This window comes from Apus apus, chromosome 3 (assembly GCF_020740795.1).
Source record: "Apus apus isolate bApuApu2 chromosome 3, bApuApu2.pri.cur, whole genome shotgun sequence".
Lineage (NCBI taxonomy): Eukaryota > Metazoa > Chordata > Aves > Apodiformes > Apodidae > Apus > Apus apus.
In genome coordinates this window covers 44,950,041-44,968,181 of record NC_067284.1, presented here as the reverse complement: position 1 = coordinate 44,968,181, position 18,141 = coordinate 44,950,041, and the positions used below count along the sequence as shown (strand labels likewise).

The 18,141-nt window shown below is 37.9% G+C and overlaps 2 protein-coding genes across 8 annotated transcripts in view; one reads left to right on the top strand and one right to left on the bottom strand.

The window, feature by feature from the left end:
- The window catches only part of CCDC88A (coiled-coil domain containing 88A), a 74,423-nt gene extending 63,307 nt beyond the window's left edge, over positions 1–11,116 (top strand). For 3 of the 7 annotated variants that reach the window (XM_051616028.1, XM_051616029.1, XM_051616030.1), the window contains 5 exons: positions 987–1,190; positions 1,490–1,561; positions 2,562–2,642; positions 4,081–4,346; positions 5,520–7,418. In XM_051616028.1, coding sequence (XP_051471988.1) covers positions 987–1,190; positions 1,490–1,561; positions 2,562–2,642; positions 4,081–4,346; positions 5,520–6,530 — 1,634 coding nt within the window. In that variant the 3' untranslated portion in view covers positions 6,531–7,418. Of the gene's footprint in view, positions 1–986; positions 1,191–1,489; positions 1,562–2,561; positions 2,643–4,080; positions 4,347–5,519; positions 7,419–10,132; positions 10,233–10,787 lie in introns of those variants that run through there. The other 4 variants (XM_051616034.1, XM_051616032.1, XM_051616033.1 and 1 more) reach the window with 3 other exon arrangements.
- A 5,508-nt stretch (positions 11,117–16,624) lies between these two features.
- On the bottom strand, positions 16,625–18,078 carry LOC127382493 (prolyl-tRNA synthetase associated domain-containing protein 1-like). The gene is made up of 2 exons (XM_051614200.1): positions 17,980–18,078; positions 16,625–17,162 (listed from the first exon to the last, which is right to left on the bottom strand). Exons 1-2 carry the CDS (start codon positions 18,064–18,066, stop codon positions 16,725–16,727), a joined length of 525 nt encoding a protein of 174 aa, XP_051470160.1. The 5' UTR covers positions 18,067–18,078; the 3' UTR covers positions 16,625–16,724.
- Positions 18,079–18,141: the final 63 nt, after the last annotated feature.

Sequence of the window (18,141 nt, the reverse complement as noted above, 5' to 3'; positions counted from 1 at the left end):
ACTAATTTTTCACTAACCTCTCCCTGGACTGCGCTGTATTTTTCCTCCTATTTTGCAGTGTGCAAGTCCTGCTACAATACAAGGAGCTGGAGCTTTTTCTTTTTCCTTTTTTATTTTTTTTTTTATTTTTTAAACCTTGGCACTGAATACCTTATATATGTGCACACAAACACAGGCACACATTTACATGCACAAGCACATGCACATACATATATACATTCAGTGCGTTGTGATTGCATATATTTGTATACATAGTTGTCTATATACACATGTCTCTATGTGTATATAAATTTACAGTGCACTGTGTTAACCTACATAGTTCTGAATTACACATTCCATAAGCCTTTTGTTAAGAACTACTGTATTTTTTTGTTTCAAGAAAGTGTAGAAAATAGTGCAAGGCTGTCTAGTGGTCTGTCACTCTTGAATTATTCATCAGTTGTCGTTGCCAAAATATTGTATTGATTTATTTTATTTTATAAGGAGGGGTGGATAATTTTCTCTAGTTTTGTGGAGTAAAGGTGAATATCATCAGATGTCATATTTTTCAGATCCTTTTGTTATTATGTAAAATGCAATAATCCCTGCAGTAACCTGCACTGTACAAGGATCCCGTATCATTGTTGACATTGTATTGTATTCCCACCTTTGCCCATTTTATCCTTGTTCATTCCATTTTATCATTGCAAACAGTATATCAAAGCTTCTAACATACATATCACACATCAGTGTGGCGCAAGCATGGCGATTAGACCTAATCAAATCAGTTTTAAGAGCCACACTGAGCTGCAACAAGTCTCTGGCTTACAGCACTTCTCATGCCTTGAGCTGATTGCATGTCATAACGCGGATGATCTTGTGTTTGTATCTTCCAGTATTCAATGTGCTTTAATGCTTAGAAAACTGTCCGGCGGTTTGCAGTACAAAGTAAGAACAGAAGCAAATACATTGACCATGCTGATCATTTGCTTTCATTTGCATCCCAGCCATGAATGACCTGGTGCAGTCCATGGTCCTAGCAGGAGGACAATGGACAGGTAGTTCTGAGCATCTGGAGGGTCCTGATGATATATCTACGGGTAAAAGGAGGACAGAATTGGGAGCTATGGCCTTCTCTACTACAGCTATCAACTTTGCAGCTGGCAACTCTTCTACAGGCTTCAGATCCAAGCAGTTGCTAAATAATAAAGGTATAGGCAGAAGCTTTTTGCACCATGATGTGACTGTGTAACAGCAATTTCGTATAAGTATTGGTTTTACTTTTATTTTTTTCAGCAAAAAGCAACCTTAATAATTGAGGTGCAGTGCTGAGATACTGAATAGGTTTAATAAGTGCAATTATACAATGCTTCAGGAATTTTCCTACAGAATGTTACTTAAGTAAAAATGGATTGGTTGGAAAAAGATTTTTAGTATATTTTACAGATGACAAATATTTCAATAATCTTTTTATTTTGTTTTACATCTTCTTTTATATCTCTATGTATAGATACTACATCCTTTGAAGATGTAAGTCCACAAGGTATTAGTGATGATTCTAGTACAGGATCAAGAGTTCATGGTAAGATGTGAACTTTAACTAAATGAATTAAGGATCTATTATGTGAATGTTAACAAAGTTTGCAAAAAAAAAAGTGAATGGCATTGTTACAAGTGAGCATGTTTTATGTGATTTGCATTTCTCTTGACTGTATAGTATCATTTCTTCAGACTGTCCTTTTCTTTCTTAACTACTGCATCAGACAGATATGCTATATCTCTAGTAGAAAGTATCTATAAGTGCATCTGAACAGGATCAAAACATTTTTCCTTTAATTTCCTTTAAATTTTTTTTGGAGTTAATAGTAAAATAAAAGAAGTTAGAATTTCAATCCTCAAAAAAACCCAAAACAAACAAATAAAACAAACCTGGCCTGATTTTGCAGTGTTTATTGTTCAATTTAATTGAACATGTACTGTATTTTATAAAATTATGACATGTTCCTTCAAGCAAAGCTCTGAAGTGAAAGCTATAATAGATTATTTAGAATTGAAGTTTTAAGTATAGTGTAAACACTTGAAATTAGTATGAACAACAAACATTTTTTAAGATAATGACAGTGCATTTCCCTTGTATTGGATAGGAGTACAGGACATAATCTGTGCAGATGCTCTTGCTGCTCCTGTTCGTGGCATTTCAACAATGTGCAAGGTTCCTTGTCAAATCTGTTGTAAGTGACATAATCACGAGCAGCTTTCTGCATGCCCATCCTTTCATCTGTAAAATCCTGGTTTCCCACTAACCAGTCAGATCCAGTTCTAAATGTACACTCTATTTCTCTCTTCCTCTCCCTTGTACCTTACTATTCCTCTAGTGCCCTTTTCTAAAGTGTCCTCTTGGGCTGCCTGGAAATCCCTTCGCTTTCTGATATGTAAGAAATCACTTTGTTGACAATGGGCATGCTCAGCCTGTGAAATAGTGCATGATTCCTGCCTCTGAGCATTCTGTGATCAGAATGTAAAGGTACCGTGTCATCTGCTGCAATTTTGTTCATCATAGTGTCTCCTAATTTTCCATTTAGCTTCCAGACCAGCCAGCCTTGATAGTGGCAGAACATCCACTAGCAATAGCAATAACAATGCTTCACTCCATGAAGTCAAAGGTATGCTGTAGGTGAATTTACACATGTGCTTAATTTCCACTATTTTCTCTTCAAGATCATCTGTATAGGTTAAAAAACAAACAAACAAACAAAACCCAAAAAATTCACACACCATAGCATGTTTTGCTTTAAGCATTTTAGAGCCTTCATTAGGAAAGGATACAAGTATTAATAGAACTTATGTTTTTAATAAATATTAAATTTTATTAAATATTAAATGTAATAAATATTTAAACAGTGACATTTAAACCTAATCCAAGTAACAGTATTATAAAATAAGAATTTCCCCCAAATTACTTTAAAATTGCTTATTTTTAAGCAGAGAACTTACTCCATTTGTTTCTGTTAGCATCCTGCTATATGTGCACTGCTGCTATAAAGCTGTATAGTGTACAACAGAAACCAGACAAAATGGCATATGTAGTACCATCCTTTTATATTTTGCTTTTAAAATACTAATAACGTCCTTGGATATAACAGTATTCTCTAAATGTCATATATTATGAGCCTTGATTTATTTTTATTAATAATAGCCATTCTAGCTGGAGACTGTTGTACATGCTAGACTAGAATGCTGCCAACTCGAGACTTCATTTAATATTCATGGCTTGCATTTAGTAAATAGGATCTCTTTGTTTGGAAATTTAGAGGTGAATGCTAGCTTAAGATTTTTATATTAGCTTATTTTCTGTCTGTTTCCTTAAACCCTTCCGTAAAAGATTCTTTGAGGTAGTCATTGCCCCAGTTTCTACACAGTATTAGAAATTTCTAATGTCAACAATTTAACTTTTTTCAAACCTAAGTTCATCTCTGGAAAGTAACATTAAATAGGAAATATTTATTTATTGGTACTTTTAAAGCAATTTACAATTATTAAAAATTAAAAAGAATTGGTGTTGTGGAATATCCTTTGCACTTAATGTCATATGCTTCCTTCAGGTCACAGCTGTAAATAAACTAGTAGTAATGGCAGAAGCTGTTGGAGAAGCAGCATTCCTAAATAGTTCTTGTTGAAGAGCTGTGTTGAAGAAAATATTTTCTTTCCACTTCATCCTTTGTGTTTCATTTAATGTGAAACTCATTAATGGTATTAGTGTGTGCCTCACAGTGGTGCTGAACAAGAGTGGAGGTGTATCTTTAGCTTCTTGGAAATACAGTATTATGTAGATGAAGGCCCAGATTATAAGTGCAGGGTAGTTTTTTATTCAGAAGCTATCACGTCATGTTTAAAGAGCTGTAAGAGGTAAGTCAGGGGAGTGCAATTGTAGTAATGAGATACTTGGTTTAAGTTTAAAAGGACAACTGGATTTTTAAGTGTTTTTAATAGAAATTATTGTTAAGTGATTCTGGTAATGTTCCAGATTTGAGTAAGGTTCTACTGCTTAACAGCTTTTATGTCTTTTTCTTCTGGAACACTTAATACCCTTGACCCCAACAGCAGGTGCAGTTAACAGTCAAAGTAGGCCGCAGAGTCACAGCAGTGGAGAGTTCAGTCTGCTCCACGAGCCTGAGGCATGGTCCAGCAGCAGCAGCAGCCCCATTCAGTATCTGAAAGGTCCTACAAGATCGAGTCCTGTGCTCCAGCAAAGAACACCTGATACACTGGAGAGTCGTGGAAAACAGAGCAAAACTGGCTCTCCTGGAAGTGAAGTCATGACCCTGCAACAGTTTTTAGAAGAAAGCAACAAAAGTACCTCAAGTGAGGTTAGTTTAAAAAAATATTTTACCTACGTGTTGTTCTTACATGGGCACAGAATTAACAAAAGACTTACAGTGAGAAGAACTGCTTTAAAACTGTATGGAGATACTGGTTACACCTACATTAAGAAATAGTGGGAGTTAAACTGTATTCGTGTGTAAAAGTACAGTGTGATAAACTGCTGTGTCACACACAAAATCATGTGGAATTTCACAGCTCCAAGTAGGTTTACTTCTCGTCTTCCAGTTCACCACTTGGCTTGAGTAAGAGCTGTTGTTAGCTCTGTCTTTCAGAAACAGAAAGGAAGATGCTTCACTTCATTCTCTGGGGAGAGACTCTTGTCTGCTTCAGTTGCATCATTTTATTTCTATTGGGCAACTGAGAGGAATTAAACAGAGTGTTTCTCTAATGCAATGGCAGTTTGTTAGAAGCCCCAGATCACTTTGTCTCTGCTAGTATTTGAATGTCTTTAGTTCTTGAGTAGATGTGTCCTAAGCCTAGAAGTGCTTTAGGGTAAAGCAAGCTGGTTACTGTGATTAAGGCCTGTCAAGAGGAAGGATCAGACTCCATCTAGTCTTACTAACACGACTGAAACTGAAAAACAAAATTCATAGCTGAATTGTTTGAGATAGTCTGTGACTTGAGTCTGGACTAAGTTTGTAGGGTTTTTTTGTTGGGTTCTTAAACTGACCTCTCACCTATGATCTCTTTGACAAGGATTTTTGTTATTTAAGCATTAGACAATACTCTTCCAGCAATAGAAATAAACCACCTGAGTCTTCAAGTCTAGTCCACTGCTGTTCATGAATCACAGAATCCCTCTGCACAGAATCTAGACTGACCCTTTCCAGCTTAGGAAGTATTGATGAGTGATGGCAGAGAGCGAGTGAGAAGATGAATTTGAAGTTTTGATCATCCGATTTGTTGAGTTAATCAGTATTACAGGAACTAATTCCAGATAGTTATGATAGTTAATGATCTGCATGACACCTAGTTTGCAAAGTATTTGCTTGTAAGCTGTACAGGAAACTCTTGAGTATGTACCGTAGTAGTTTAATACTGCTTTTAGATCTGAGAAATTAAAATACCATTTACAAGTTTTCTTCATTTATTTCCACAAAGATTGCTTAAGAAAAGGTCAGCATTACAATTTATAACTTGTTTCATGTTTTTGACAGATGAAATCTGCAAGTGAAGAGAATCTTTTAGATGAAGTCATGAGAAGCTTATCTGAGTCTGCAGAGATGACAGGAAAGGAAAAGTTAAGAAAACAGCCGTCTGCTGGCTGTGGTATTGTGAGATCATTAAGTGTAAAAACTACAATTGATTTCTCAGATGGACGATCCGTTAAACCAGAGCAACTGGTAAGGCCCAGCTTTCGTAAAACTGAAGACATCTACTGCACTAGCTCTCCAATAAAATTTACATCCGGCGCTCCAGGGAAGACCAAATCAGTTAAAGAGAAGATACAAGCACCCATATCCCAGCGACAATCAAGAGACTGCAATCCTTACGCTACCTTACCTCGAGCAAGCAGTGTCATTTCCACGGCAGAAGGAACTACTCGAAGGACAAGCATTCACGATTTTTTGTCTAAGGACAGTAGGCCACCTGTGTCGGTTGATCCAGCTCCATCCACCACTGACAGAAGTGTTCCATCAACCTCTAGTGAGTACCCAGCACACCAGTTATCCTCTAATTTTTTTCACTGTGTGGCTTACAGAGTAGATTGTGTTCCACAAAGCAGTGCAGCTAATATAATTAAACCACGTAATTTAGAATGTCACTCTGATGTGCCTAAGACTTCAAGGATGGAAAGATCAAATTTCCGTGAGAGAACTTTTCTAAGCACCAGTGTGTTTAATGATAAAGTCAGTATATCTGGCAATAACAGCACAGGCTCGTTTACTGTGGCTCAGCCATTTTTATCCCTTAACACTGAATTAGTTAGTAATATAAGTGGATTGCCTCAAAGATCTACATCAAAAACAATTGATCAGGCAAATCTGTCAGCATTTAGATGTATACAGAAAAACCAAGAACAGCCTTCTGCTAATCAGAAATATGATCATGGTGAACTACAGTCAGTTCTAACCAGTGAGTTTGTTCCCACCACTAGTGAGGCTGAATCCCCACTTCTGGTTTCTGAAGATACAAAAACTGTGTGGTATGAGTATGGTTGTGTATGATAAATTGTATTATTAAATATAAATATAGTCTAATATGAGACAAAGGTGTTCTTCCCAATGTCCACAGGATTTAGAGAAAATTTCTCTACAATGAAAAAACAATTTTTTGTTAGATCTGTGGGTTGTTTTCGAAGAACAATGACGTAGGGCTCAGATATGTACTCTAGCATGTTTGAATGTAAAATGTAACCTCACCAAAGTTTGCATGAAACATTAATTGCAGTGTATATATATTTTTGCATGCCTTTCAAAGTCTTTATAATACAAGCTATATTTTTATTTGTCAACACATTACAAATATTTTGGTTTTATTCTGTATGTTAATGAATGCATGTTAAACCAGTCGCATGCTACATTGCCAGAAACAGCACAGCGAGCAACATAGTTTCCAGTATAAAGATAGTACTTTTTGGTTGTGCTCATGCTTTCAGATGTATCAATAACGCATTCATTGCATATTTGGAGTAAAAATATCCCCCCCTTCCCCCCCCCCAAGAAGCATTTACAGATCTCAGTGTCTTACCCTTTCCATTTATGCCATGTCTTGGCATAAATGCACTTTGCACAAGGAGCAAGTTACAGCCTAATAAATTCAGTGCCCCTAGCTTGCACACTAAATATGAATTACTGTTCATGCTTATTAAAGTGTTTGGACATTAATAAATGCAAAGACCATTCATAATCCTAAACTTAACTGATAATTCTTACGAAGAGGTAATAAATAGTCACATGATATGCAGCACTTGTAATGAAAAAATGACCCTTTCCACCTTTTCCCTTTTGTATGCTTTGTCTTTCCACGTCTGGTGTACAAATGTGGTGAAATGTATGGTTTTATGAGGAGTCAAATAACAGAGTTATTTGAGGCTCCTTTTGATGTATGGTAATAAAAACCTGTCTTGATTATGGTGGAAGTTCATTTTTTCTTCTTAATAGAAGTAACACTAACATAATAGAAAATATGATGAGTAAGAAAATAACAGAAACACTTAACACAGTTAAATAAAAGAAAAAAATAACAAAAAGTTCACTTGCACAATTATAGGAGTATAGGATTAAGCCAGTAACTCCCAGATGACCAGCTAAAGAGAAAAGTTGAAAAGTAAACACTTAATATGCAACTTACTCTGCAATTGCTAGAAACTTCTCAATAGTAAATATAAATAGAGTTGAATTGTGCTTAAACTATAATTGACACTTTTTTGCAAGAGGAAGTAGTTACTGATAGTTATTGTAGGCCAAAATTACATGAGCTAGAAAAACCCGAATGAAAACGTATCTAAAGGAAAAATATGCTAGATGGCAAATAAATACTGAAAATAATGAATGTCATATTCTGATTTTTACAATTGAATTTATTTTGCCAGGAGTTTTCTGGCTGGCAGGGTACTGCTGTGTGGGTTGAACTTTTAATTCTTTAGTATTTAACTAGGGAGGGGGAGAAGTGCTGCAAACACAGAGTTCCTCAAGGAGAAGCAGTAGACATCCCATATGTTCATCTGTATGGTCTCCGTTTTCATCCAAGAGAATTGTTAATTAAATGCAGAGGTGGCTCTTTCAAGAGTTCCAGCTACATTTCAAGGTGGGGAAAAGAAGAGAGGGGTAAAAATACTGTTTCAAAATGTTAAGCATCCTGCAGGCATCATTACTACTGGCCTGACACATTTCCCAATTCTCTTCAATGTTGTTCACAGAACAGTGTTAGTTATTGCTGAATTCCCTCTAGAATGGTCTCACCATTAAAAAAACTCTTCCCCAAATCTGAAATATAATCTTGATTTGACATGCATTTACTCTTACACCACAAGATCAGTGTTCTCATCTTGGGTCATGTCATTTGACTTCATTTTCATTAACCTGCAGATGTGTTTGAACTGGCTTTGGCTTGAGCAGTTCTGTTATCTGAAGCAACATGTTCATAACACATTTTGCAAGTTATTGAAGGAATTGCAGAGAAAATCTTCATAGCTCTTAGAGTACTTAGTACAAACTCACACCGTGCTACCAATATCTGTATTTTACATAACTGCCTGTGTCTTGCAGCAAGAATGCTTTTACGAGCAGAACAAGGTTTGGAGCTAGAGGTGTGGTAGCTGCTGTTCACATTATTTGCTGTTGTTGGAGAAATGGGATAAATTTTCAGGCACGCTATTAACTCATTGGCCAGTCTTGTCTTGCTTGGGTCCTTAGAATGTCACAGCCACAAAAAAATAGCACTATTGTCTGCAGACATGTTTATTACGAACCCTGTAGCATGCACTGTTCCCCCATTGTAATCGTGAGCAGGACCAAGATCTAAAGAGAAACTGCAAAGGTTGCCTCTATGGAGTGAAGTTAAAGCTCACTACCAAGGCAATAAAACACATTTTTTCCAGCCACTGCCCGTGGGGCACTTAAGTTTGCATTATTTAATTTATTTTCATAGTACCAGGTTTTCACATACAAAACTAATCTGATTTGAGTGAATATTTATGCCTGATATTTAATGCCTTTTTAGCCTGTGTTTTACCTTACTCCATTGGGGAAGGCAGCTTTCCTCTTGGAACAAAAAGAGCTTCAGAATAACTGACTGTCAGTGTCTTTCGAACACTAGTGTCTCAGATCTTCTGCGGGAATCATTGTTTTATAAATTTGTAATTAATTGCATTTCCGTTCTGAGGGTAACTTTTCATGCTCCTATTCTTGTCCCTTTGAGTTCAGGTGTAGTAGTGAAAGGATGCTGTTAGACATATTTTTAGCATCTCTGAAAAATAAATCTTCAACATTTTTTTATTATATATGAAAGAAAACATTTGTTTTCCCATACAGAAGGATTATTTTTCCTCCACTTTTTGGTCTTTACACTTTAGCAATAATATCATGGATGTCTCTTTTGGTCTTTGCTCAACTAGTGGAAGGATCTGTGAAATTCCTTTCAGACCCAGTGGCTCCTGCTCCTCACAACTGTGAAACACATGGTGCACTTGGTCATTCCCTGGTCCCTGCTGCCTTTAAAAATTATAAATTAGGGCTTTGCATGGTAATTACAAAGACTCAATATGTGGCTGATGGCCAAAAATGGTTTTGTTTTTCAGGCTCAGTAATTTGCTTGCAGTTAAAGGTTTGCTTGATGCTTTGCTTTAAGTGACTCGTAAAGATGCTTAAGATGCTGCATTTTGCATGTTCAGGCTGCTGCATGCAAAGATTATTTTCTGTTTTGCAGAATTAAATGTGAACATTTGTGTCAATGTGTAGCAGGTAAAAAATTCAAAGATGAGTTATGGTGTCTGCTAGGTTCAGTCAGCCTTGATTACATCTGATTGTTTTTTTCCTTTTCATGCAGGCAGAAACTTAGGGTTAGTGTATCTAAAAGTTAAGTATATCTGGTTGTGGCTTTGCAAATAGTAGCTGGTTATTCCAAAAGCTAAGACGAATTTTAATTAGTGTAGTTGAGTAGGCATTTCCAGTGAGTTTCTTCTGTCCCTCTCCTCTGTCCTTTCCTCTAAAACAAGAAAGTGTTTATCCTTTTGCTCTACTAATAAGTAGAATGTATTTTAATGCATGAGGGTTTTTTTCGTGTCCTGGTAAACAAAATTAATAACATTAAATGCTTTTCTCTGCAGATGTGGAAGCTATCCCAGAAAGCAGAAATTCAAAAAGCAGGTCTAGGGAGCAACAAAGCTCCTAATTCTATTACCCACTACATGAGATGTGGGCCAAGTGGTGAGTTTCCTGCCCAAAATGTAAATGAGATTAATTTCATTTACAACAAACTAACAGCATTACATATAAGAACAAGTGCACATTGCATTAACCAGATGTAAATATTGCTTGCTTAACTGGCTTCTATCTTGCCTATTAGTTAAGCCAGAACAGGTTGTTTTACAGCAGTTATTTTGCCTGTGTAGGCAAGGAACTTGATCCCATTTAGCCTTTTGCCTGTAAAGCTTACATTTATTTTTATTTTTCAAATCTCTTGAAGAAAGTTCAAAGCAATCAATCACATTAACAAGTAATATTGAAGTCAGTTCTTAGAAAGGGACAGATAAATCTCAAAGAATAGTTTAACAAAACATGTGAAGTATTCTATACTACAAGGAAACAACCTTTACCTAAAGCTTGTCTTTGTCATTCTGTCCTCTTGACTTCATTAAAACATCTTTGGTGCATGCTATTAGTGCTGTTAGTTCTGTTAGTGACTTAACTCTGTATTTTATACTTCCACACTTTAAGCTTTTCTTATGTTCTTTTCTCTTTCTACCTTTCAACTGAACACAGAGAGAAAAGTGTCCTTCATTATCTCAGTATGAAGCCTTTGTATCTGAAGTAACAAGACAGCGACTGTAGGAATCATTAATAAAGTTAAGGGAATTTTTTACATCCTTCGTGACTAGAGCAGACAAGAAATAAAAACCTACCTACCTACCTTCTACCTTCCTTCCTTGAATCAAGGAGCTCTACTGGAGTCTGCTGCCGAAAATTTGTAGATGGTCTTAGGAATTATTGCACATTGCACTGTTAAGATCTACTGAATAAAGGACAGTTCTCATCTCCCTAAGGACCAAGAATGTTAAGGTCTCAAGAATTACTCCAGGAAAAAAAACACCACAAACTTCTTTCATCTTCTGTTTATTAATTAGCCACTGATTTGCTTAAGCTTCTGCTAATAATTAGCCAAAAACAAACAAACAAAAAAAAAACAAACCATAACTAGCAGTTTATATTTACTTCTTTAAATCTAAAATAAATGCTGTAGTATTTTGTTGAAATTGACTGTATATACAGATGCAAAAACCTCACAGCTTACTGGCACTTCACTGCCTTATATGGTTAGCATAATCTGCATGAAATTGCTCTTTAAAAAGTTTATGCTGATTTTTGTTGCATACTGCAAGAGAAAAATTTGTTTACATACATGAGAAATTTCGATAACTAACAAAAGGGGGAGTCATGGGATAATTGTGTTACATAGAAATTGTTTGTCATTTTTGTGTTTTTCACATTCCCAAGCTATTCTGCATATATATGTTCAAATGTTTCTGACAGGAGATTGTCAGGTATGATTTTTCTATAACTTTTATTTTGATATAAGGCTGTTTTCAACAAATGGCGTTTCCAGGATAAGACTGTCTTACAATGTTTGTGTATTTGACTGTTTGGGTTCTTTTTAATTGTTTGTCTTTTGACAGGAGCTGATTGTGGCTTACGAGGTTTCTTGATGGCAAAAAGAAATGTAAATAATATCATATGCATTTTACAATCAGTTCCCCTTAAGGTTATCTTTTATTAATAAGATACGTTTTGTTAATTATTGATTTATATTAAAGTCAGCAAATGTTATTGGTACATTCAGTGGTTGCATATATTTGTTGTCTTAAAAGCATTTGCAGAGAGCTCGAAGGAAGTATACATAAACTTAAAAGCAGATCCAAAACAAGTGATCATAACTGTATTTTCTTACAAATCCATCAGCACATTCCTATTCCTGTTTAAAGGGTTAAGCTAACATGTAATCCCCTAGAGTCCTGTCCTCCAGCCAGATGTGTAGATAACTTCACCTGCAGCCATCTCTATTCACATACTTAAAGGTAAGGGTAGCATATTTGCAGAAATAGGGTTGTAGACTATCTGTAAATTGCTTGCCCTGCTGTGTGACAGAGCCACTGCAGCTTCATCACCTTCATAACCACTTGTTTCTCGAGGCTTACAGGTGTTCTCAGTTACAAATCCTCAAACTGTCAGGGACTGTTGGAACAGAATCATTTTTCACTGGAGAGAGAATGCAGTTCAGCAGATTCAAAAGCATACTGGCAAGTAATATATTTTTTTTCCTGAAATTTTTCAAAAAGGGAAAAAATAGGAAAGTTGAATAAGCTTTATAAAAGTTCTTGTGAGGTGGTTTTTTTAAATTATTTTCCTTCAGATTACTTCCTTCTGAAATACATTTTATGGTACAAAATGTGCAAAAAGATCTAGCTCCAGACAGAATATTTGGGTTTTGTAATATAAATACTTGGGTCAGCCTGGGATTGTTTTCACAGAGATTTTAAACATTTTTTGTTTGGTTTTGTTTATTTCTTAAGTGAAAACGGCAAATTTTGCAGCTTTCCCACCATATAGAATTCCTGTTCATACTCTGAAGACATTTCTGGCATTTCATTAAATCATTGGTTTATTTTGATTACCAGCTCACACTAGCAGTTTCTCCCCCCATACCAGGTAAGACAGACATGCTCCAGGTTAAAAGTACTCTAAGCAATAAAAATCTGGTGCCAAGCCTGGTTTCTGTGCCATTCCTGTCCTGCAACATAGGCAGAGCCATAGAAACTAAAGAAAAAGCTGCATTCACAGAATTTCACAAGTGGAGATCCGAAATCTGGAATGCCAGTAGTCCTTACTAAAGACATAGCTGTTATGAAAGAATTGCAATGTCACAAATACTAGGAAGATTGGCTTTTCAAGCTCGTTTCAGGGTCTGATTGTGACTCTATCCTCCTAGCTCTCTGACAACAGAGGACTGTTGCATTTCAGGCTATTAAACCCTAATTGTTTAGTAGCATCACTATTTTTAGAAGAACACACACATCTTGAATGAGCAGATTGAAATGGTAGTGCCAAATGCTGTTTGTATTCACAGAACCCAGGCAGGGTGCTGACACAAACTGTACTATTTAACTGATGCCGTGTATTAGAAATGAACCTCCCTTATCCAAAAACTGAGGCAAAATTTCCTTGTTGGAGAATCAGCAGGATTTTGGGGGCAAAATCCATCCTGGTAGATGCAAGTCCAGCACAGGTCAGGTTTGTGTGCTGGGCCGTATGTGCCATAGTAAGCAGCTTTTGACCCACTTTGGCTGCATCACGGCAGAGGCCAAAATGGGACTTGGGGTTGCATTTGCAAAATTAGCCAAAAGCAACACCAGGGATACATTTGCATTTAAGAGATGAGAACCTGCTTCTCCCACCACCTTCTTTTGCAAAGAAGTTTAGGAGCAGAAGAGCACTCAGGAGGTTCTCTGTGCTCTGCTGATATAAAAATTATTTTCTCAATCTTACCAATCTATGTCCTTAATATAAAAACGTAAGTTTGATTTGGGAGCCACTTCACGTTTTCTGAAACGCAACTTCCCAGAGGAAGAACCCAGCAGCTGTTGGACACCTACAACAGGACTACACACACACAGCTTTTTACTGCAAGAGTTGCCAAATCTGTCACTGCTGGTTCGAGATTACAAAAGAGGCTGTAGTACTACACAATGTATACTTTTTATTTACTTTTCTGATGGTCTGCTGAGGTTTTAGTAACATTCCCAACGTATTATTTCTAAACTTTTTCCAAGACATGATGCAGCCTCAACAAAGGAGCTCATGTATGACTTTTTAGAGTTAGATGATAGTGTATATGTAAATAATGCTTTGATATTAATACAACTGCCTTAAAGGAATGTACCTGGGTGTGAAACAAAACTTTTAAAGCTCTTATTTAAAACTGTAATTTCCTTTACATATTGATTTTTTTAATGTTTGCCATTGTATACATTTATTAATGATGTTATTAAAATGCCAAACCAAATAATTTTTATTCTTATTTTGTGTATACATTTATACACACTTTTTCTGGAAGCTGATGTTCCTGGAAGGATGTTGGTGTTCAGTAATGGCGTTGTGATCTGTGGGTGATGTGTAGAGTATTTCTGTTGGAAGGAAACACAAACTGAAGCAATTTATTCTGGATAGTGTGTAGTTTTGTGTTATTTGTGTAGACATCTAGCTTTTAACTATACATTATCTTGATATTATAAAAAAAACTCACTAATTCCATAAGTAAATACAGTAAGATTACAGCTTTTGCAAATGTACTGTTTGAGGCTTTGGTTTTGCTTGGTTGTTATTTTTGTTGAGACAAGACTCAGTCTCTTCTGAGGACAAAAGTTAAGTTTTAGGCAGTACAAATTTTAAGATTTGTGAAGCATAGTAAACTGCCGTTGTGCATGTGTCTTTAAAACAATTTTTCACATTTAAAGCTTTCTTGATATAAAAAACTTGCCAAGTCAAATTTAATATTTTTTTAAGTGATAAAGGATTTTGGGTTACTGCAAAGAAGAAACCTTAAAGGGGAGGGAGAGTGAGTGGCAGGCAGAGAGTAAAATACATTTTAAAGACACATAGAATTATCTTAATATCTAGCCGATTTAGTAACACATTTGTCAATCCAGAGTTCATTAATCAACCCAGTATTCCCAAATACCAGATATCCCTTCCAGCCTTTTCTTTAACAACAAATATAAAATCACATCTATCTGGACATCTTTCTGTTGACTTCTCCTACAGCTGCAACCTTTTTAGGTCACTCCTTTCCCATTTGAGATGACTGATGATAGATGATGGATGGAGCAGGTTTGTGTCTTTCTAAGGTGGAGGGTAGAATTTAAACTACTGTAACATGAAGTGTTCTGTCATTCAGTTCACATCTCTGAGAGTAGGTGCCAGATCTTTCTGAAATGAAGGAAACCCTGGTAAGGATGTTTGTGAAGTAACTCGTCTTGCCCTAGAAGGTGCTTTTTGTTACTCAGTTATGGTCCTTGTTTATTCTGTAGAATCAAAATCTCACTTTCTTACAGGGAAAAAATGCAGTCTAACACAAATGTTTATGATATTCACAGCTCATAGAACTGTCTCGGCCATTTTGAATGAAATGGAGTCAAACTGGCTGATTTTTTTCTTGTATTTCTTTTGAAGTGTTTCCCTTAATCCATGCGAGTATTGCACCCGCTAGTGTGATGCAGTAGCAAACGGTCATACAAGATGGCAAGTCCTTTTATCTGTTTTTTTTCATGCTTCTAAATTTGTTTCTGCTCTCTCTCACCTTGCATGGACACTCTTGCTCACCTTTAGGCATTGTTTGTACATAATGTGTTCAGTAGGCTGTTTTCAAAAGCCCATTTTCCCAACATCTCCAGGTTTTGTTCCTTACTTCCACTGCTCCCGTAGGCTGTGTTCAAAAGCCCATTTTCCCAACATCTCCAGGTTTTGTTCCTCACTTTCACTGCTCCCCTGTCTCTGGGTTTTGTGTGGGTGCTCACTGCCACACTGCACTTACTAGACCTGACGGAGTCTCTGCTGCTTCTCTTCAACACACAGACTGCTTGATGGGGGTTTTGTTCATTTAGGCAGGAGAGAGGGGAAGAATTAGATTACAAATTTCATGTTGAGAACATATTGGTCTTGTTCTGGTGATAGGACTTTTCTGTACTAAATGTATTTAATATATTGAAAGCCAAATCAGCCTCACCTCAGCCTCTTAAACGTGGATGTTTTCACATGCAGTCCCCTTCTGAAGGGAGAAGCTCAAGCACAGCTACTTGTTGGGACATTCTCTCTATTTCTATAGGTGCTGGTTAAGGTCCAGTGAAGCAGAGAAGATCCATGTCCTCCATGAGGTCCTCAATCCGGAAATCATGCACAAAGTTCAGTTCCAGGTTGTACTAACTGTCCTCCCAGGTGTCACTGAGGACACCCACCTGGTCAGGAACCTGCAGTGAGCTCCTCTGCCAGGAGAGACTGAGCCAAGGGTCACACCCTGCCTGGCAGCTGTCAGGAGGCTCCCTCAAGTCCTGCTGGTTTTGGAGAGGCCCTAGAGATGGGGGAGGCACATGCTTGTCTTCATGGGCAATAAGTAGCCATGTCATCTGGGAATTACAAGACTTAACATTTCCTGAGGATACTGTGAAAGAGAAAATGCAACTATAAACATAGACAATCAAATGCATTTTCTGAAGTGTAGCCAAGTTGTAAGGTAGGCAAAGATAATAGAAAGACATGTCTCTCCTGTGTGTATTGACAAATCTTTCAGAACTTTTAAGTTATTTCCTCATGATAGTAAGTTTAAACCTTCAAGACCTGTCCCACACATAGAAAGCTGCAGTTTTATCCATTTTATTAATAAAGACTATAACATTATTAAAATAATGCCTTTTCTACTTACTGGTTACTTAGTGGTAGATTGCAAACATGTCTTAAAAATTACTCTGTTAAAGTTCTAATAACCCAAGGATAGTGGTTTTTCTCACCAGATTATACAATCACACAATTGAAAAAATAAAGGAGGAAGACTGTTTTTTGTTCATTTGTTGTTTTTTTTTTAGATTTTATTTGTAATGAGACTTTTGCCAGTTCTGCTTTACAAATTCTATGCTTAGTAATAGAAAAATTAACTTAATTCATGTCTTCATCAAAATGTATGATGATGGGATCATGGCCTGTTGATCTCACGAACTTCAAAAAGTCATCGGGGCTTAAGCCCATGGTTGCAGAATTTGTCATTGGATGAAAATACACCTTTTCATGGCCACCTTCCAGAAAGCCAGCATCCAGCACCAAAGTCACATCTCCCTGGTCACAGAAGAGGGCCAGAGGTGTCGCACAGCCCTGGCCCACTTTCAGTTTTTCCAGCATGGCATTTTCATCAGCAAATCTTAGGTTTCCACTTCCAACACCCAGTTTTTTAGCAAGATCATTTAAATTGATTTGCCTGTTGTGCAGAACAGTCACCAGCCAGAACCCTTTCTTCTTTTTGTCTTTAAGAAAAAGGTTTTTACTGTGACCTCCTTTCATGTGTTGGACATGGGGCATCATTTCTTCAACAGTGAACACCTGGAAAATACCATCAGTGTGGTGTGAGACTATATCCTGCTAGACTTCCACATGCACACAGGCAGGTATCTTTTGTTAAATCCCTAAGAAAGACTGAATGCTACGCTCAGCCTAAAAACTACCCTGAGAAAATAGTAAAATAACACACAATGTGCAGGCTTTACAAGTAATTTCTATCGTATGAATACAGCAAGAATATCACACTTTTAAAATGCAAAAAGGCAGCCCCGGCAGTACACGCCTCTTCGCGTCTCCACCGCAGACTGGAATGACGTGGCGGGACCTGCACTTTTAACTGGGAGCGAGAAAAAGTCTGGAAAGCATCTTGGATGCGGCGGGCTTCACGGTGAAGAACTGGATGGGCCGTAGCTCCTGAAAACTGCCGGGCAACGGGGGGGGAAGGGGGGCCCGGGGGACAGAAGCAGAGGGGCAACAACCTGGTGGCTGTGCTCAAAACGGCCCAAAAAAGCCTCAAAGCCTTCTGCCGGGCCCAGCATCCGTAGGGCTGTTTAGCAGGAAATGCAAAGTCTGACACTTTCCATATTGAGTATGCTAAAAGAAACAAAAAAAACCACAAAAAAACCAAACACACACACACAAACCCCACAAACACACAAAAAAACCCCCAAAAAACCGCGCAGGGCCTAAATCTATCCGGTAGCCCTATTCGCACGCAGAACGTGACCTCCGCATGTAAAGCCCCCGGAGGGGGGCAGCGGGGCCGCAGGAGGGCCGGGCGGTGCCGCCGCAGCCGGGCCAGGGCAGCGCTCAGGCCCGCGGGGCGAGGAGCCGGCCCCGGCCCCGGCCCCGGCCCTACCTGGGGGTGCTGGGCGGTGACGGTGGAGATGCCCAGGTCCCGCAGCCGCTCCGCCAGCGCCTCCCGCAGCTCCGGCGCCGCCGCCATCGCTCCCGGGCCCGCCGGGGAGGGGCCGGGCCGGCCCAGCCCGCCGCCCCTTCCTGCCCAGCGGCCGCGGCGGGG